The sequence below is a fragment of the Rhinatrema bivittatum genome, chromosome 2, assembly GCF_901001135.1.
Source record: "Rhinatrema bivittatum chromosome 2, aRhiBiv1.1, whole genome shotgun sequence".
Classification (NCBI taxonomy): Eukaryota; Metazoa; Chordata; class Amphibia; order Gymnophiona; family Rhinatrematidae; genus Rhinatrema; species Rhinatrema bivittatum.
The window spans coordinates 657,934,569-657,956,692 of NC_042616.1; the positions used below are offsets into that span (position 1 = coordinate 657,934,569).

The window sequence follows — 22,124 nt, forward strand, 5'->3', positions numbered from 1 at the left end:
GAAATCCAGAACCTCCAAGGTGGCATTCTATGAAATGCTTCCTGTTCCACATGCAGGTCCCCAGAGGCAGGCAGAGCTCCAGAGTTTCAATACGTGGATGAGACGATGGTGCAGGGAAGAGGGATTCAGCTTTTTAAGGAACTGGGGAAATGTTTGGGGAAAGGGGAGACTTTTCCGAAAGGATGGGCACCACCTTAACCAGAGTGGAACCAAGCTGCTGGCACTAACTTTCAAAAAGGAGATAGAGCCGCTTTTAAACTAGAACAAGGGGGAAAGCTGACAGTCACTCAGCAGTGCAAGGTTCGGAGAAATGTATCTTTGAAAGATACTAATGAAACAGGAGAGTTAGGGCATCCCAACAGAGAGGTTCCATTAAAAGCAAACATAGTCCATGTGCCTATATGTTAAAAATCACCGAAGCTAATGATTTCCGAATTATCCCTAACAACTGAAAAGCAAGTTGTTAATACAAACAAAAAACACACTTTGAAATGCCACACTTTGAAATGCCACACTTTTATGCCAATGCCAGAAGTCTAAGAAGTATTTATTTATTTTTTATTTATTTATTTAGCTTTTTTTTATATACCGAGGTATAGCAGAAATTGCCTTCACTCCGGTTTACATTTACAACAACCTGTTACATTTAAAGCATTTAACAGAAAAACGGAAACTGGTATAGAACAATAGCTTAATACCAATCAAGATATACAATATAATTAGGTATATATCAGTGCTCAAATCATGTAGGGGACAGCTGCTACAGAGAAAAATCGAGAAGGTTTCTGGGAGTCAGAAAGGTAGTCATTGGAGGGAGATTGCATGCCGAAGGAGGGACACGCAATGGGAGTGGTCTGTAGATTTATCCTTTGCAGTCTTTGAGTGTGCTGTCTTTGAGAGTTTGGCTGAGTAAGATGGGAGAGTTACAATGTATAGCAGTAAATGATGAGTGACATAATTGGCATCACAGAGACTTGGTGGAAGGAGGATAATCAATGGGACAGTGCTATATCAGGGTACAAATTATATCGCAATGATAGGGAGGATCAACTTGGTGGGGATGTGGCACTTTATGTCTGGGAGGTATAGAGTCCAGCAGGATAAAGATCATACAAGAGACTAAATGCTCAGTAGAATCTATATGGGTAGAAATCCCATGTGCGTTGGGTAAGAGTATAGTGATAAGAGTATCCTACCGTCCACCTAGATAAAATGGTCAGATAGATGATGAAATGCTAAGAGAAATCAAGGAAGCTAACCAATTTGGCAGTGCAATAATAATGGGAGATTTCAATTACCCCAATATTGACTGGGTAAATGTAACATCAGGACTTGCTAGAGACAAAGTTCCTGGATGTAATAAATGACTACTTCATGGAGCAATTGGTTCAGGAACCAACAAGAGAGGGAGCTATTTTAGATTTAATTCTTAGTGGAACGCAGGATTTGGTGAGAGGTAATGGTGGTGGGGCCACTTGGCAACAGTGATCATAACATGATCAAATTTAAACTAATAACTGGAAGGGGGACAATAAGTAAATCTGCAGCTCTAACACTAAACTTTCAAAAGGGAAACTTTGATAAAATGAGGAAAATAGTTAGAAAAAAAACTGACAGGTACAGCTGCAAAGGTTAAAAGTGTTCAACAGGCATGGACATTGTTTAAAAATACAATCCTAGAGGCGCAGTCCATATGTATTCCACACATTAAGAAAGGTGGAAGGAAGGCAAAACGATTACCGTCATGGTTAAAAGGTGAGGTGAAAGAGGCTATTTTAGCCAAAAAAAAAATCCTTCAAAAAATTGGAAGAAGGATCCATCTGAAGAAAATAGGATAAAACATAAGCATTGTCAAGTTTAAGTGTAAAACATTGATAAGACAGGCGAAGAGAGAATTTGAAATGAAGTTGGCCATAGAGGCAAAAACTCATAATAAAAACTTTTTAAAATATTTCCGAAGCAAGAAAGCTGTGAGGGAGTCGGTTGGACCATTAGATGACAGAGGGGTTAAAGGAGCTCTTAGGGAAGATAAGGCCATTGCAGAAAGACTAAATGAATTCTTTGCATCTGTGTTTACTAATGAAGATGTTGGGGAGAGTTCCGGAGATGGTTTTCAGGGGTGATGAGTCAGACGAACTGAACGAAATCACTGTGAACCTGGAAGATGTAGTAGGCCAGATTGACAAACTAAAGAGTAGCAAATCATATGGACCAGATGGTATGCATCCTAGGGTACTGAAGGAACTCAAAAATGAAATTTCTGATCTATTAGTTAAAATTTGGAATCTATCATTAAAATCATCCATTGTACCTGAAGACTGGAGGGTGGACAATGTAACCCCAATATTTAAAAAAGGCTCCAGGGACGAACCAGGTAACTATAGACCAGTGAGCCTGACTTCAGTGCCGGAAAAAATAGTGGAAACTATTCTCAAAATCTTAGAGCATATAGAAAGACATGATTTTTAATGGAACACAGTCAACATGGATTTACCCAAGGGAAGACTTGCCTAACAAATCTGCTTCATTTTTTTTGAAGGTGTTAATAAACATGTGGATAAAGGTGAACCGGTAAATGTAGGGTATTTGGATTTTCAGAAGGCGTTTGACAAAGTCCCTCATGAGAGGCTTCTAAGAAAACTAAAAAGTCATGGGATAGGAGGCAATGTCCTTTCGTGGATTACAAACTGGTTAAAGACAGGAAACAGAGTAGGATTAAATGGTCAATTTTCTCAGTGGAAAAGGGTAAACAGTGGAGTGCCTCAGGGATCTCTACTTGGACCGGTGCTTTTCAATATACATATATATAAATGATCTGGAAAGTAATATGACGAGTGAGGTAATCAAATTTGCGGATGATACAAAATTATTCAGAATAGTTAAATCACAAGCAGATTGTGATACATTACAGGAGGACTTTGCAAGACTGGAAGATTGGGCATCCAAATGGCAGATGAAACTTAATGTGGACAAGTGCAAGGTGTTGCATATAGGGAAAAATAACCCTTGCTATAGTTACACGATGTTAGGTTCCATATTAGGAGCTGCCACCCAGGAAAAAGATCTAGGCATCATAGTGGATAATACTTTAAAATCGTCGGCTCAGTGTACTGCAGCAGTCAAAAAAGCAAACAGAATGTTAGGAATTATTAGGAAGGGAATGGTTAATAAAACGGAAAATGTCATAATGCCTCTATATCGCTCCATGGTGAGACCGCACCTTTAATACTGTGTACAATTCTGGTCGCCGCATCTCAAAAAAGATATAGTTGCGATGGAGAAAGTACAGAGAAGGGCAACCAAAATGATAAAGTGGATGGAACAGCAACCCTATGAGGAAAAGCTGAAGAGGTTAGGGCTGTTCAGCTTGGAGAAGAGATGGCTGAGGGGGGATTTGATAGAGGTCTTTAAGATCATGAGAGGTCTTGAAAGAGTAGATGTGAATTGGTTATTTACACTTTCAAATAATAGAAGGACTAGGGGGCATTCCATGAAGTTAGCAAGTAGCACATTTAAGACTAATCGGAGAAAATTCTTTTTCACTCAACGCACAATAAAGCTCTGGAATTTGTTGCCAGAGAATATGGTTAGTGTAGCTGGATTCAAAAAAGGTTTGGATAAGTTCTTGGAGAAGAAGTCCATTACAGACTATTAATCAAATTTTCTTAGGGAATAGCCACTGTTATTAATTGCATCAGTAGCATGGGATCTTCTTAGTGTTTGCGTAATTGCCAGGTTCTTGTGGCCTGGTTTGGCCTCTGCTGGAAACAGGATGCTGGGCTTGATTGGCTCTTGGTCTGACCCAGCATGGCAATTTCTTATGTTCTAGGGATCATAAGGTGTATCTCCAGCATCTTGAGGGTGCTTAGATGGAGGTCCAAATCCAGCCGGATCTGAAGGTGGCACCGATGGAAAGGATGGAGGCACCAATGGAGACGGTGAAGGCATCGATGGCATCAGTGCTTTTGATGGACGTCGGGGTGGCAGAAGACCCAATGATCCCGGAACAGGCTCCGGCATCGGTAAATCCCATTCCTCATCTGAGGATAACTGAAACGGTATCGGTGTCTGTGGTCTTGGGGGTGCCAATGGTATGGCAGGGAGCAGTGCCGATAGCAAGGCACCGATCAAGACATCGATACGATCAAGTAGTGGAGCCAGCACGGTAGGCATCGGATCAGGTGCCGGCATGAGCACCGGTGCTGGTGGAGACTGGAACCCTCAAAGTGCCTATAGAACTGACTCTTGGACTATCTGATCCAATTCCGCCCTAGAAGCTGGCATCCGTGTCACAGCTATTGGGGGTGGAGGCTCAGAAGGCATTGCCAGAAGGTCCACGTGTATTAATGGAGTCTCAGCTCCCAGCACTAGTGCCGGTGGGGAACGCATCGGTGTCCCGGGACCAGAAGGGAATGGGGCCCCTTCTCCCTGGGACTTCTTCATCGGTGGTTCCGTCAATGCAGTCGTCTATGGCTTGCTGGTGGAGTCATCAGTAGATAAGTCACGTCGATGGCGGTGACTGTGCTTCTCTCGATGCTCCGTCCAGATTTTCCCCAGCACAGAAGAAGATGACGTTGATGCCTTCAAACGTACAGAGGATGGTAAAGGAAGGTCATCGAAGACTCGATGTCGCTGAGACTTTGATGGCGACGGAGTCTATGAAGACTTGTGACTCCGTGTTGCTTTGGCTGGAGAAGATGGAGATACTTGCTTAAAGAGAAGTTCCATCTTTTCTGAGCGGGCCCCGTGGCCTTTTGGCGTCATTTGGGCACAGTTAGTGAACTGTTGGACGTCGTGAGCGGGGCCTAAGCATAAAACACACAAGTCGTGAGGGTCCGTAATGGACATGGTCCTCAGACACTCAGGGCATTTACGGAACCCCGTTGCCATAATTTTGAAAAACATGGGCGGCATGTGGTCGGTGGCCGTCTGGCACCGTTGAAAAAACACTGCCAGGAACAGACCACGAGAGACGAAGTAAACTTACCGGCGTCAACAGGTATCAGCGGTCGATGGGGGACCCCGGTATGGGGTAAAAGTTTTAAATTTTTAAAGTTAGTTTCCGTGAGGAAATTTTTGTGAGAAATTCTCACAGAGCTCCCAGATCCGCGAGGCTACTGCTGTGCGGGGGAAAAAAAAAAAAGTGAGAGACTAAAGGGGGACCCCTGCTGGATGCAGGATTGGTGGCATGCTGGGCATGCTTAGTGTGCCAGTCAAAGTTCTAGAAACTTTGACAAAAGTGTTCCGTGATTGGGCTCCATCCTGATGATGTCACCCACATGTGAAGACTAATATCCTGCTTGTCCAGGGAGAAAGCCCTATGGCATAACCAGAGTTAGCCACATAAATTAAGCAGCTAACTCTGGAAACCCCTCCGGAAATGCCTCCAGCCCACCCCTGGAATGCCCCTAACTTATGCAGCTAAATTCTAACCGCATAAGTCATTATGCAGTTAGAATTTAGACACATATGGCATTAAATATAGCCGGCTAGCCATTTAGACGGATAACTTTTCAGTTATCCGTCTAAATGGCTTTTGAATATTGACCACAATGTGCCCAATGTATTTCTCCATAGGCTCCAACCAGGACTGACACCATCTAGGGGTCATGGTCGCACATTGATGACACCTCGGGATGTCATGTGATTCCTCCAAGCACAGGACACATCTATCATAGAGATATGTGATAAATTCATGATCCTGTCACAAAAGGCATCTCTTGAAGTCACTGAAAGGCTTATCCATGGCCAGACGAAAAACTAAGAAAGCAAAATTGAATCCAATGACCACGGGCAGTCGATACCCCTCGATGCAGACCTGGTGAGACAATGAAACAGCAACTTACAAAAACAACTGAAAAACCTTACCCTAGGGACACTAGCAAGGAAGAAGAGACTATTGGACTCATCTAGAGAAAAAAAAAAAAAAAAGACACCAAAGAAAAGCAGAACAGTGAAGAACCATGACCAGTGGGATCTGCGGAAAAGAATAGACTGAAAGGACCACCACATGGACACATTATCATGACAGCCTGAACATACTCAAAGCACAATCAAAATCCTAGAAATTTGTGTCAGAAAAGTGCCAGGCCAGGCCCCATCAGACTCTATCACCTACTTGTGAGGACTGCCATCCTACCTGTCCATGAAGAATCATTAGCTTCCTCTTGAAATCTGTGATGAATAGTAAAGTGCAGTAAATATTCAAAGATAGCAAAGTTGCTTTCCTGTAACAGGTGTTCTCCCAGGACAGCAGGATGTTAGTCCTCACAGATGGGTGACATCGTCAGATGGAGCCCTGTCACAGAACACTTTTGTCAACGTTTCTAGAACTTTGATTGGCACACTGAGAAGGCCCAGCATGAAACCAACCCTGTGGCTACATGGGGTCCCCCTTCAGTCTCGTTTTATAGCAAAAAGCACGAGCGAAAAATAAAACGTAAGCGAACCCAACTCCGCAGGGTGGCGGGCGGGTTTTGTGAAAACTAACATCCTGCTGTCCTGGGAGAACACCTGTTACAGGTAACCAACTCTGCTTTCTCCCAGGACAAACAGGATGGTAGTCCTCACAAATGTGTGAATAGCAAGCTGCAGGCTGTACCCGAGAAAGAGGAGGCCAACAGACACCCAGCAATGTGCAACAAGCACAATAGGGGTGCTGTTGGCAATAATGGGGCAGCCTGAACATCACATGGGTCCTAGGTAGGAAGAGTTGGGTTGTGATACTGGAAACAGATTACGGAGGACAGACTGGCCAAAGATGCTATCCTGTCGACTGTCCTTATCCAGACAGTAATGGGCTGCGAAGATGTGGTAGCAGAAGGCAATACAGTCTGTCAACCAAATGGAGAGGGTCTGCTTGCCCACCGCAACTCCCAGTCTATTCTTGTCAAAGGAGACAAAAAGAGTTGGGTGGACTGCGGTGCGGTCTAAATAAAAGGCAAGAGCACACTTGCAGTCCAAGGTATGCAGAGCCCGCTCACCTGGATGAGAGTGTGGCCTCGGGGAAAAAAGTAGGCAATACAATGGACTGATTTAGGTGGAACTCAGTCACTACCTTACACAGGAACTTAGGGTGAGTGCGCAGTACCACCCTGTCGTAGAAGAACCTCGTGTAAGGCGGATAGGTCAATAGAGCCTGCAGCTCACTGACTCTGCAAGCAGAAGTAACTGCCACGAGGAAGAAAACTTTCCAGTAAGGTGCTTGAACTCGCAAGAGTGCAGGGGCTCAAATGGAGGCTGCATGAGCCATGCCAACACTATGTTGAGGTCCCAGGCCACAACAGGAGGACGTAGTGGAGGCTTTAGTTGTAGTAAGCCTCTCATGAAGCACCCCACTAAGGGCTGCATCGAGACTGGAGTATCGCCCACCCCTCAATGGTAGGCACTAATGACACTCAGATGTACTCGAATTGAGCTGGTCTGTAGACCGGACTCCGAAAGGCTCCATAGGTAGTCCAAAAGCCTTGGCGTGGGGCAAGAGAAGGGGTCAAGGCCTTCTTGCATGCACCACGAGAAGAATCTTTTCCACTTCGCCCGATATGACTTCCACGTGGAAGGCTTTCACGAAGCTACTAGGACCTGCGAGACATTAGCAGAAAGGTCGAGGGATCAGAGTATCAGGCTTTCAACATCCAGGCTGTCAGGGTGGTGCAGCCTGCCCTGATCCTGTGTGATGAGGTCGGGGTGGTGCCCAGGTGAATGGGCTCCTGAACAGAGAGTTCGCAGAGAATGGGAAAACAGACCTGACGCAGCCAATGCAGGGCTATGAAGATCATGGAGCCTCTGTCCTGCTGTAGATTCATGAAAGTCTTCCCTATTAGCGGAATCGGAGGGTACGCATATAGTAGTCGCTCACTCCAGGAGTGGGCGAAGGCATCCACAATTGGTGTCCTTCGGTCCCTGTGTAGGGAACAGATTCCGTCTACCTTGTGCTTCTGCGAGGACACAAAGAGATAGACGTCCAGCTGACCCCACCGGCGGAAGATCCTGTCCGCTACACAAGGGTTCAGGGACCTCTCGTGGGGCTGGAATGTCCGGCTGAGGCAGTCCGCCACTACATTCTTTGTGCCTGCCAGGTAGGTGGCTCACAGTAGCATGGAACGCGACAGCGCCCAGGCCCAAATCTGCGCCGCCTCTTGGCAGAGCAGGTAAGAGCCCGTGTCCCCCTGTTTGTTCAGGTAGCACATGGCTACCTGGTTGTCCAGGTAGCACATGGCTACCTGGTTGTCCAGGTAGCACATGGCTATCTGGTTGTCCAGGTAGCACATGGCTACCTGGTTGTCCAGGTAGCACATGGCTACCTGGTTGTCCGTCTGGATCAGGATGACCTTGTTGGATAGCCAGTCCTGGAATGCGTAGAGGGCATACCGCATCACCCAGAGTTCCAGGAAGTTGATCTGTCAGGCCGCCTCGGTGTTATTGTTTGTAAGGTTTTGGGTGGACCCTTGGACACTGTGGCAGCTGACCACGCCCACAGGGGGTGGGGGGGAATCCCGTGAGGGGTCACAGGTCAGGCTCAGCTTTGGGACACACAACACAGAGTTATATCTTTTATTAGACAAATTTGAGAAGCCACCAGAGGTGGCAGTAGTGAGTAGAGATGAAGCCCGGCTGGGCTGGGGTTCCTCAGGATACTGCAACAGCAATTCCCTCTATGGCTGTGCTGTAGTGGAGAAAATTGAGATAGTGAGTACAGTGGAGCATACACAGAGTTCTGGTATAGAGCCTCGTTGGTAAAGTTACTCACACAGCGGTTTCTCCCAGAAGGTGACACAGAAGCTGGAATAGAGGCAGGCCCTCAAGGAGCGAGTACCTGGTTCCAGGGAACAGCTCTGAGGAAATAAAGTTGGTAACTCACTGATGATGTAGGCAGCGGTTTCTTCCAAGCAGAAGCGATAAGTTCAGACAGCAAGTCAGGGAACATGGGCCCTCGAGGAGAGAGTACCTGTTCCTGATAGCGACCTGAAAGAAATGAGAGAGGCCCCCGAGGAGCGGGTACCCCATTAGGTTAAAGTCCAAAAGTTGGAGAGGCAGAGTAGCTAGGTACAGAGAGCGAATCCCATCCGTAAGGAGATCCCTTGCTAACTCGATTAGCTAGCAAAAAGTGTAGGCTTTTGTATCCGGGATGCGTGACGTCATCACAAGGGGACGCCCCTAAGGTTCGCGCCAAAGAAAGAATAAGAAGCAGGGCCGCACGGTGCGCGCGCCCTATGGTACCTGGACAACATGGCGGGATGCAGCACCCAAGCTGGACCGGGGACGCCGGAGAGGACGGCAGGCAGACGCCGCGGCAGCCAGACGTCCATCAACCGCGGGAGGAGTCGCAAAAAAGGTAAGGTGGGCGGAGTGGAGATGTTGGGCAGCAACAGTCGTAACACTCAGCTCTCAACCACATCCCTTGCATTTGTAGGCCATTGACATGGGCGCCCCAGCCTAGGTTGGAGACATCCATGTTCAAAGTCACCTGAGCAGCCGGGGGCTGAAAAGTAAGCCCTTTGCTCAAGTTGGATTTCTGCATCCACCAGGCGAGGGAGAGCCGGAGTGGTGTGGTTATCCAGGCCAGTGCCGAGAGTTTCTGAGAGTCTTGATACCACTTAGAATGCAAAGTCCACTGCCTGACTCATGGCTAGGCGGGCCATTGGGGTGACGTGGACAGACGTTGCCATTTGACCCAGCAACCTGAGGAGTAGGTAGACAGAGGCTGTCCGCCGGCAGCGAATGGAGCTGGCCAGGTTGGCTATGTGTTCGTTGGGCAGAAACGCCTTGGCCACAGTGGTGTCCAGGTCTGCTCTGATGAAGGACAGTTGCTGGGACAGAGTCAAGTGGAATTTTGGGTAGTTGACAAGGAAACCCAGTGACTGAAGGAGTCATAAGGTCAAGTTGAGGGAGTGAAGGACTCCCTCTTTGGATGAGCTCTTGAAGAGCCAATCATCCAGAAACGGGAACACACGTACGCCGTTTCGGTGCAACTGTGCTCCCACGACTGCCAGGTACTTTGTGAATACCCAGGGCGTGGAGGCGAGCCCAAAGGGGAGAACCCTGTACTGGAAGTGATGGTGTCCAACTACAAACCGCAGAATTTTACGATGAGGAGGAAAAATCGCAATACGCGATTAAGTGTCTTGTAGATCCATAGAGCAGAGCCGTTCCCCTTGCTACAGAAGCAGAAGTAGGGTGCCCAAGGACACCATTCTGAACCGCTCTCTGCAGAGGAACCTGTTTAAGGCTCGAAGATCGAGCATAAGACAGAGGCCGCCTGTCTTTTTTGGGATGAGAAAATAGCAGGAGTAGAACCCTTGCCCCTGCTGAGCCCGGGGAACCAGTTCCACAGCTCTGGACTGTAACAGGGCCGAGAGCTCTAACTCAAGGGCCACTGTATGATCAACCAGGCTCCACGCTGGGGAGGGTGGGGAGTCTGGAGGAACAGCGAGGAAATTTAGGTGGTAACCATGGGCTATGATGGACAATCCCCATCGGTCGGTGGTGATTGGGAGCAAATTGACGGCGAAGTGGCACAGGCGACCTCCCACAGGTGGGTTGGATGGTGGTGGGGGTTGGCTTCTGCTCTCTGGATGCTACTCAAAAACCAGCTGCAGGGTCAGGCTGGGGAACTGGCTATGCCCTTTGTTGGCAAGAGTGGCCTCTCTGGGAGGACAGAGCTGCACTAGCACGGGATACTGGAGGATAGTATCTCCATGGCTTGTAAAACTGTATCCTGGTATCCCTACGTGGACCTCTACGGGTCGCTGAGGCGGCATCAGAGGTGGTAGTGGACAGTTGACGCAGGGTCTCGTGGTGATCCTTGAGTTGGGCCACTGCATCCCAGATTTTGTCCCCAAACAGGTTCTCTCCTGTACAGGGGAGGTCAGCTAATTTTTCTTGCACCTCTGGACGAAGGACTGAAGCTTTGAGCCAGGCCCAGCATCTGGCACTAATGCCCACTGTTGAGACCCTTGATGCTGTTGCTAAAGCGTCATAGGTTGCCCTCACTTCGTGTTTTCCGGCCTCTAATCCCTTTTGGAGGATGGAGTCCAGGCCCTCCTGAAACTGCTGTGGCAGGGTTTCCGAGAACTCCTGGACTTGTTTCCAGAGGTTCCTGTTATACTGGGTAATTTAGAGCTGGTTTGTCACAATGCGAGCAATCAGCATAGAACCCTGGAAAACCCGTCGACCTAAGGTGCCTAAGTCTCTCTGGTCCTTTCCTAGAGGGGCGGAGGACTGAGGGAGGATCCTCTTGGCCTTTTTCTGGGCTAACTCTACCACAACTGACTGGTGGGGCAACTGGTTTCTCTGAAACTTAGGGCAACAGGCCCTGGGTTAAGTGGCATCGGTCTTTTTATTGACCGGAGGCACAGTACCTGGTTGTTCCCAGAGATGGTGCAGGAAGTCGAGAAGAACCTCGTGTACTGGGATAGCCATGACCTCTTTTGGAGTGTCCACAAACTGTAGGACCTCCAACATTTTGTGGCAGGTGTCTTCCTCTGTTGAAAGTTGGAAAGGTATGGTTTCCGCCATCTCCCTGATGAAACTGACAAAGGAGAGATCCTCCGGAGGTGTTCACCATCTCTCTTCCGGGGGGGGGGGGGGGGGGGGGGGGGGGGGGAGAGGCTCTGAAAGTTCCTTGGAGGTCTCCGAGAAATGGTCAGAGGCGGCATCCTCTCATGGGTCATAGGGAGGCTCTTCTTCACCAGCAGGGTGTCTGGGTCGAGGAGAGGGGCTACACCCCAGAGTACAGGGTGCGGGAACCAATGGACAGTGAGGTGGCAACAATGGTGGTGCCGGCACTGAGGGCACCAAGTCCTGGGAGGGACACCAGGGCACCGGGAGACCCGGCATCGGTGGTTCCGTCCGTGGAGATGGGCCAGGATCCGCATCTTCCTCCTCTGAGGAGCCTGGAATCGGGATCGAGACTGGAGAAGTACCGGTGGTTGGTTGGGCACTGAAGGCCCCGCTGGTACGGACTGTGCCAGCAGAGCACTGAGCAGGATACCTAGTCTTTCCAAAAGGGGTGCCAACATGGAAGGCGCCGGTTCCGATACCGGTATGGGAGCCGGTGTCTGTGGCGATGGCGACTGAAAACCCCGAAGGGCAATGAGCACTGCCTGTTGGACTATGTGGTCCAACTCTTCTCGGAAGGCGGGTGCGGACAAAACAGACCCTGGAGTAGGAGGCAGGCTAGGCATCACTGGAGTGTCCATGGGGATCCATGGGGGCTTGGTGCCCATCACCGATATCGATGAGGAACTCCTCGGGGTCCCGGGTCCAGAGGAGGATGGGGCTCCTCTTCTCGGGGCCTCTTCGGAGAAGGCTCAGTCAGGGCCGATGCAGCTCCAGTATCTGTGCCGGCACCGGACAGCGATGCACATCGGTGCCGGCGTCAATGATTCCCACGGTGCTCAGCCCGGTCCTTCTCAGACGCAGAGGATGATGATGCGGAAGCCTTGGAATGGGTCGACGCCGGCAAAGATCGGTCTCCTGCTCCTCAGTCCTCTTGGCAGACCTGCGATGGGGAGGGTTCCAAGGCAGATGGCCCCCCTTGACTCGATACACCCTGCACCGGGGGTCGATGGAGCAGATTGCTTGGATCCAAACAAGTGCTCCATCTTCTCCAGGCGGGTGCGCCGGCCTTTGGGGGTCATCCGAGTTGTGCCCAGATATCGACGGACGTCATGGGAAGGCCCGTGGCACAGGACACAAATGTCTTGCGGATCTGTTATGGACATAGTCTGCGGACATTCGGGGCACTTCCGAAAACCGGTCGCCATGATAAAAAGAGGCAGCATGCGGTCTGTCAGTCACTGGGAATTGAACCACCGGGAACCGACCGCAAAAGCGCAAAGCGGACTTACCGAACTTTGGAGGAGTTGTTGCGCGATGGGGGACCCTGGAATGGGGAAAAATTGGAAAAATAACTTCAAAAATTTCCATGAGGAAAAAACTCTCACAGAGCTCCAGTAACTGCAAGGCAACCACTGCGTGGAAAAAAAAAAAAAGAGATTAAAGGGACACCCCGTGTGGCCACAGGGTTAGTGGCATGCAGGGCTCCATCTGATGATGTCACCCATCTGTGAAGACTACCATCCTGCTTGTCCTGGGAAAAGCAATTGTTTAGAAATGTCCCCAGTCATACTATATATATAGATATATAGATATATCTATATATATAGGTATATAGATATATCTATATATATAGGTATATAGATATATCTATATATATAGATATATAGATATATCTATATATATATATAGATATATAGATATATTTATAGATATATAGATATATTTATAGATATTGCAGCTTTGGTGTATTCTTTTCTAGTTTTTGAACTATTACTACACAAGCTTCTTAGCAGCATTAGTTGGAAGGATTTGAAGCATGTATCTCTCTCAAGGTAAAATTAATGATAATCTCTCTGATGGGTTCAAATACCAACAGAATCGCAAAATATTATGCACTCAAACTTTTATCATAATGCTGCAAATACATTTATTCAAAACACTTACTTGAAGATGGTTGGCAACTAAACCCCAATCTTCTGTTCCATGTTGTTCCACCAGCTTCTTTAATTTGTCATCCTTACAAAGCAAAGATCAGTATCAGCAGGGAGATGCAAGATTTTCAAACAACATAAACAGCAGTCTGGTAACATTACCTCATCTCTCGTCCATTTCACTCTGTTCCAGATCTTCTTTGATCCTTTTTTCTGCGGTACTTCATAATCATGGTCTGCAAACTGAAGGTCATCATCTTCATCCTCACTTAAGAATGAAAAAGAAAAAAAAAATACATTAAATCTTCAAATTCAATGTTGTGGGTATTTAAAAAAAAAAAAAAAAAGAATCATTGAAATAGCATTTTCCTTGTAAGTTTCTCCATATGTGCCACACTGTGCAAGCAATTCATTCTGCTGGTCCATGGAAAATCTTCATTTCTGTGCCTTTGGGACAACCCCTATTTAAAATAGACTGATAAAAAACAAAGCGCTACCTTTCAGCCCCTCTAGTTCTTAAACAGCCTTCTGGTGATACTTTCAAAATGCAAAGAACTAGCCAGTATTTTCAGCAAGTGACACATCATAGTAGAAAGGCACTAACAGCGCCAGAAAGTATCTTAAGACCCCATACATTTTAATGTGAGGTGACTGAGTAGGTAAGGGTCAACTGGCTTGTACTAGTGAACTTGCTAACATAGGTAAGCATGTTTTATGTGAATTATGTACTAAGAAGGGAAAGCCTACATACTATATTAATGCAATTAAATGCTAATTAATGTATTTTATTTGTAAGGAAATAAAAATCAAAAGAAAATGCACTAGTTAAAAACTGAGAAATGAACTGATACAGCAACTATACAAGAATAATCCCTCAAAACCTTTACTTTCATGCATTCAAGTGGACTATATGCAACCACACTATAATAATGGAAGTAAACTCATAAGAGGGAAGAGAAGAAAGTGAGGAAGGAAGAGGGGAAATTAGTATGCAAACTTATCTGGAAAATATTCAAATCAGGGGCTCTTAGGGTTCTTAAGGTCAATTAATTATCGTATTGGTAAGGGGGTAAAGATATATTGTGGTAAGGTTGAACAGACTTCTCTCTGGATGGGATTTTCACTCAGACTACTAAAACAAGCTGAAATCCACTTGGTCTGCTATTTCCATGGTTGCCCCTTCTATCCCAGCAGAACAGGCTTTTATTTTACACAGGAAATGGATAGAGATGAAGCAACATAAGAACATAAGAAATTGCCATGCTGGGTCAGACCAAGGGTCCATCAAGCCCAGACAGGAATAGGCGCTTGAGAGTACAGCTCCCATCGGGTGAAACAAATATAGCTAATTAGAAGCAACTGCCAGCGTTTCAACCCTCCTTAACTACTTATTAAAAGTCTGAAGTAGTAGTGACATGGCTACTCACTGAAAAATGAGTGATCTAAAACACTGAAGACTGGAAGGTGGCCAATGTAACCCCTATATTTAAAAAGGACTACAGAAGTGATCTGAGAAACTATAGACTATAGCTTGACTTCGGTGCTGGGAAAAATCGTGGAAACTAGTATAAAGAATAAAATCACAAAACATATAGTCAAACATGGTTTAATGGGACACAGCCAGCATGGATTTACTGAAGGCAAATCTTGCCTCACAAATCTGCTACATTTTTTTTTAAGGGATGAATAAACATGTGGATGAAGGTGAACCGGTAAATGTAGTGTATTTGGATTTTCACAAGGCATTTGACAAAGTCTCAAATGAGAGGCTTCTAAGAAAACTAAAAAGTCATGGGATAGGAGACTATGTCCTTTTGTGGATTGCAAATTGGTTAAAAGACAGGAAACAGAGTAGGATTAAATGATATGTTTTCACAGTCATAAAAGGTAAACAGTGGAGTGCCTCAGAAATCTGTACTTGGACCTGTGCTTTTTAATATTTTATTTATTTATTTATTTTACATTTTTATATACCGACAATCGTTTTGAACATCTTATCGGTTTACAGAAACAGTAATGCAGCAACAAGCTTTACAGTAAACATGGAACATTGAATTAAAATACATGATGGAGTAATCAAAAAAGGGGGGGAACTAATTATGGGATGCAGAAATGTAGATTAAATTATAGGTGCAAAAATATGTAAGATATTATAGGTGCAAAATATATGTACATAGGCGGGAGGCGACATTGAAATATATTTACAATTACAGGGAGTGAGGTTATGAAGGGAGGTGAGAAAAGGGGAAAGGGGAGCAGAAAGGAGAACGAATGGGGGGGGCAAAGGCTAAAGGAAAGGAAGACTATGTGGATGGGGGGGAAGGTGGAAGGTGGAGGGGGGGCAAAGGCTAGGGGGGAAAGAGTAGAAAAGGTCAATGGGGGATTAAGCAATAGAAGTTCATGTGAATTCTTGCTTGAAAAGCCAGGTCTTAAGATTCTGCTTAAATTTCTTAGGGTATTGTTCCTGGCAAAGACTGGGGGGCATTTTATTCCAAAGTGTAGGACTGGCTATGGAGAGAGCACGGTCTGCGGTGCATTTAAGCTTTGTGAGAGGGTGTGTGTAAAGTTGCCAAATGCTGGTTTCTGGTGGGTCTGCTAGGGGTGCGAAATTGGAGGTGCTCATTGAACCAGGGCAAGTTTTTGGTGTGAAGGGATTTATGGATGATATTGAGGGACTTGTATCCTGGAAGAGATTGGCAGCCAGTGCAGTTGTTTGAGTACAGGCGTGATGTGGTCATTTCTATGGGCATTAGTAAGGATGCGGGCGGCCGAGGTTTGGAGCACCTGAAGGGGTTGGATAGCATTTTTGGGGAGGCCTAGTAGTAGGGAATTACAATAGTCTACTTTGGACAGGATAATGGCTTGTAGAATAGTGCGGAAGTCATTGAGATGCGGGGGGGGGGGGGGGGTTTGAGTCTTTTTAGCATATGCAGTTTGGTCTTTTAGGGTGGCGTTGATGAACTTTTTCAAGTTAAATTGATTGTCTAACATGACACCGAGGCTACGAATGTGCGGGGCGAATGTGATGGAGGATGGAGTTGTGTTGGGCGAGGGTGGGTTCATAAAGGTATTGCAGGGCGAAATGACTAAGAGCTCCGTTTTAGCGGTGTTGAGTGCCAGATAGTTGTCAGAAAGCAGGGAACTGATTGAGGTGAGGGCAGATTCCCAGGTTTTCATGGCATTAGATAACGTGTTGGTGATAGGTATGAGGATCTGCACGTCATCCGCATATATGAAGTGCGGAAGACTAAGGTCTGACAGGAGGTGGCAGAGGGGCAGGAGATATATACTGAACAGGGTGGACGAGAGGGAGGAACTTTGAGGGACACCTTGCGCCAGGTTAAATGGTTTTGATTCACTGTTTCCAATTTTTACTCTGTCTTGTCTATTAGAGAGGTATGATTGGAACCAGCTTAGAGGGATGCCAGAGATTTTGTGTAGACTTATTAAGATGTTATGGTTAACCGTGTCAAAAGCCGAGGATATATCCAATAGGGCTAGGATATAAGATTGTCCTTTGTCTAGGGCTTTTAGTATGTGGTCTGAAAGGGAGATGAGGAGGGTTTCAGTGCTCTGCTGCTTCCAGAATCCATACTGGGAGGGGAAGAGGATGTGATTATCCTCTAGGTCAGTGATGGCCAACCTTTTGAGCTCAGTGTGTCAAAATTCATAAAAAAGCCGAGCATAACTCGGGTGGTGTGTCACTTCTAGAAAAATCCATAATTGTGATATTTGTAGCTCTAATTAATAACAAGTTATAATTTTAATATATGTACTGTATTTATTAATAAAGCAAAAACAAATAATTCTTTACCTTGCCTGCTTAGTGACTTTTTTGTTGCTGAATTTCGTCAGCTAAATCTTCAATTAAAACACTCTCTCCCCCTCCACCCCCCCTCCCACACAAACTCTTACTCCCCTGGATTTTCTCATACACACTCATGCTCTCACACTCACTGGCTCCCTCACATACACACACACCCAGGCAGGCTCCCATTCATTTTCACACCACTCCCGCTCCATCCTCCAGGCAGGCACCAATTCATTGTCACACACACAGACCCCCAGGCAGGCACCAATTCATTCTCACACACACAGACCCCCAGGCAGGCACCTATGCATTCACACACATACACCCCCAGGCAGAGTCCCATTCATTCACATGCACACACTGAAGGCAGACCCCCTCTCTTTTGCCAGCAACCTCGGAACCTCTCTCATTCCTCTGCTACCACTGTTACTGCTGCCACATGACTATTGGGGATGTTACTATTCTTGCACATTCCCAAAGATTACATGTGCCAATCACTAAAAATATATATATTTTTTTTAACCTTTGCTGTCTGATCTTAGTTTTCTAATTGATTGGTCACAGGCTTTTTTTTTTCCACCTTCCCTTTCTTATTTTTTTTTTTTTTTTTGCCAATTCCTTTTATATTGTCTTTTTTCTGTTTCTTTTCTCTCCATCTTCTTCCCTCAAACACACAGTCAGGTTCTCATTCTCACATGCATTTCTCTCACACACACACACACACAGCTCTCACTGGCACATGCTGTCTGACTCTCACACACACAGGCTCTCTCTCACTCCCACATGCTGTCTTGCTCAAGCACATGCCGTCTCTGCAAACATTCAAGTCCTCACTCTCACACACAATCTCTCAACTCATGTCATACACGCGCGCACACACACAGACCCTCAGCCTCTCTCTCACCTCTGGGCCTCCTCTTCGCGGGTCGCGCAGGATGGGCTCTGCAGCGGCCCTGCTACCGGGCTTCTTCCTCTTCTCGGGCCGCTGCGACTTGGGATTCGCGGCGGCCCGTAAGCACAAGCGATGCCCCTCTTCTGCACGCGCTGATGCTTCTCCTCCTTCCTGCCCTCGCGGCTCCGGCAACGTTTACTTCCGGGGCCGCACAGGCAGGAAGGAGGAGGAGCATCAGCGCGTTCAACACGATCTTTGTCTTTGGGCCGTGGTGAAGTGAGCCTCACCACGGCCCTGCCTGTCGCTGCGCCTCCCTTCGCCCGGGGGCAGGGGGGGGGGGGGGGGGCTACTAAAAAACTAAAAAACTAATTTTAAAGGGTTGGCGCAGCCGAAAAAAAAAAAAAAAAGGCTCGGCACAGCCAATTAAAAAAAAAAAAAAAAAAAAAAAAAAATCGATAGTCCCGAAACGCTAGGCGTGTCAGCAAAAACGGCTCGGCGTGTCACCTCTGACACGCGTGTCATAGGTTAGCCATCACTGCTCTAGGTATTCCATGAGTTGACTATTAGCTCTGTATTTAGAATGAACATGGCAAACTGTAGTTTTCAAGAGATCAGTGCTTTGAAATAAACCTATACTGGAAGGTTTTTTTAGTAGCCTGCATGCAAGCAGTCTGCAGTATAGCCAGAAGGCAAGACAAGGCAAGAACAAGAGACAGGTCACAGAGCCAGAAGTGACACCATGAGAAAACAAGGAGTTTCTGGCAAGGGAGGGTTTCAATAGGGCTGGGATTTAGGCATGGCAAAGGCAGTGAGAAGGAACTAGAAAAGACTAGAGGTTTACTGAGGGCCTCTGCTGGTGGGGAGGCATCATTGTAGGAGACAAGAAGACAGGACAAGGCTGCATAGCAGGCGAAATCCCAACAATTTATCACTGGTGCTCAGGTGGCACCAATCCAAGCATTAGAAATAGGGATGTGCAGAGGGACGCCATACGTTGCATTCGGGATTCGTATTCGTCGGGGGGCAGATATGTTGCATTCGGCAAGAGGGGCCCCCAATACGTTTATATGTTAATTTTTATTCGTCCCGGCTAAAATTAAATTAACTACAACCCCCCCCCACCCTCCTGACCCCCCCCCCCCCAAGACCCCCCAAATATATTTATAAATGATCTGGAAAGGTGTACGACGAGTGAGGTAATCAAATTTGCAGATGACACAAAATTATTCAGGTTGTAATATACGAAATGGCGACCGTATACACGGCCAGTAAAGTTCAGTAAAGCAAAATTATCCCTGGGACCACAGGTGTCTCCCTCAGTCTCGTCTTATAACAAAAATCACAAGCGAAACTAAAATAAAGTAAAAACGTATACAGACCCAACTCTGCGGGGTGGCGGGTGGGTTTCGTGAGGACTAACATCCTGCTGTCCTGTGAGAAAGCAAATGTTGCTTACCTGTAACAGGTGTTCTCACAGGACAGCAGGATGTTAGTCCTCACATATGGGTGACATCATCAGGATGGAGCCCAATCACGGAAAACTTCTGACAAAGTTTCCAGAACTTTGACTGGCCCCTACTGGGCATGCCCAGCATGGCACTAACCCTGCAGCCAGCAGGGGTCCCCCTTCAGTCTTGTTTTGAAAGCTACAGGCAGTGCCAAAAAATAAAATAAGAAAACGAACCTAACACCGCGGGGCGGCGGGCGGGTTTCGTGAGGACTAACATCCTGCTGTCCTGTGAGAACACCTGTTACAGGTAAGCAACATTTGCTTTCTTACAGGACAAGCAGGATGGTAGTCCTCACATATGGGTGAGTACCGAGCTGAGGATGTCCGAACATGCACCAAATGTACCCAACGGCGTGCAACAGGCACAACAACTGGGGTGGAATTTGGTAGAGGGCATCCTAAACCCCACCGGGCAGGTGGAAGGGTGTTGGTACGTCACGTTGGAAATAGGTTATGCAGGACAGATTGGCCGAAGATGGAATCCTGTCTTCCGGCTTTGTCCAAGCAATAGTGGGCTGCGAAAGTGTGGAGTGAGCTCCAGGTGGCAGCCCTGCAAATGTCAGAAAGTGGCACCGATCGTAGGTATGCCACTGAAGTCGCCATGGCCCTCACAGAGTGTGCTTTAACACGGTCTTGGAAAGGAATGCCTGCTTGCTGATAGCAAAAAGATATGCAGTCCGCCAACCAGGAGGAGAGAGTCTGCTTACCCACAGGTTGTCCTAATTTGTTAGGATGGAAAGAGACGAATAACTGAGTGCTCTTCCTGTGGGCAACTGTACGGTCTAGGTAAAACGCTAGAGCCCATTTACAGTTGAGGGTATGCAGAGCCTGTTCCCCTGGGTTGGAGTGGGGCCTGGGGAAGAAGATAGGTAGTATGATGGATTGATTAATGTGAAACTCCAAAACTACCTTAGGTAAAAATTTAGGGTGAGTGCAGTGTACCGCCCGGTCCTGCAGGAGTTTAGTGTAAGGCAACTGTCCAGAAGTGCCCTACTTTACCCAGCTTGTCCCCGGCTAAACTGTTTGACTCCCTCCCTCCCTACCCCTCTACCCACCCACCCCTGGGGCTTGTTTTCTAATAAAGACTGCCTAACTTCCCATTGGCAGCGAGATAAATTAGTACATTGGTAACAGTCAAGGAAATACAAATCACAAACTACCAAGATGAGGACTATCCAATGTAACTGCTGTAGAGCCTTTATTCTGAGGGAAAGCATCTGGAAACTTAGAGCTTGCCCAATTTGTGCACAACTCTCTTCCTTGAAAATGGAGCTGACTGAGATAAAAGCTCAATTAGCTTCAATTAAAAGTATTACACCCACATTGCATTACACAGATAATAATTCCCCAATATCACGGAAAAACCAGGAGTCAAGAAAAGGAGATCCATTAGGCTCAGGTAGGACCCACAGTCATCCATTCTTGACAGATGAGCAGCCAACAGGTACACCCTCCCACTCAAACAGGTCATTAAGAAATTCTTTACAATCCAGGATTACAGTGGGCTCTGGTAGAATTAGACCTGTGATAAGGAGACACACAATGTACCAAATGCAAAAAGAACAAGCCCTCTCTATATTAAAAACTGAGGAAGTTCTTGAGAAAAACATTGCAGTATTACCAGAAAAGAGAGAAAAAACACAATGCATGCAGTATTTCAAGATTCATAACCAAAAGAAAAATCTAATTGAGATGGATAACTCTGTCAACAGTGGCACAACTACAAACAGAAAGAGTAAAGTGAATAACAAATCTCAACTAATATCTCATAAGGAGTCCAGGAAAAGCAATAACCTTAAAGAGAGTACCTGGAAGGCTATGACCACAAATGCTCATAGTTTGGGAAATAAAATCCCAGATCTGCAGGCCCTAATGGCTGAGGCAGAATTGGACATTGTTGCTATCACAGAAACATGGTTCACAGAATCTCATGAATGGGATACAACAATACCAGGCTACAACTTGTTAAGGAAGGACAGAGAGGATAGAAAAGGGGGAGGTGTGGCTCTTTATGTCAGAAACAACATCCAAGCATCTGAGCTACAAGGAAGTTGGGGTAAAGAAGAAGCTCTATGGGTCGACCTAAAAAAAGATGACGGAGTGTCCATTTATATTGGAGTGGTTTACAGGCCTCCAAACCAAAAGGAAGAGCTGGACAGAGATCTGATTGAAGACATCCATAAGATAGGTAAGAAGGGAGAAGTGGTGATCGTGGGTGACTTTAATATGCCAGATGTAGACTGGAAAATCCCATCTGCAGAAACTAAAAATAGTAGAGCAATAATGGATGCCATGCAAGTATCTTTATTCAAACAAATGGTGTTGGAACCCACGAGAGAAGGTGCTATACTCGACTTATTGCTCAATAATGCAGATAATGTCTCAGATGTCCAGGTGGGCACCCACCTCAGCAGCAGT

General features: G+C 46.6%; 1 protein-coding gene across 2 annotated transcripts in view; it reads right to left on the reverse strand.

Moving 5' to 3' along the window:
- The window catches only part of MYBL1 (MYB proto-oncogene like 1), a 489,278-nt gene that overhangs the window by 389,225 nt on the left and 77,929 nt on the right, over positions 1-22,124 (reverse strand). Inside the window, exons 2-3 of one of the 2 annotated variants that reach the window (XM_029591402.1) lie at positions 13,656-13,761; positions 13,507-13,578 (exon numbers count right to left, since the gene is read on the reverse strand). In XM_029591402.1, the coding sequence (XP_029447262.1) occupies positions 13,507-13,578; positions 13,656-13,761 (178 nt within the window). The remainder of the gene's footprint in view (positions 1-13,506; positions 13,579-13,655; positions 13,762-22,124) is intronic. The other variant, XM_029591403.1, reaches the window with a different exon arrangement.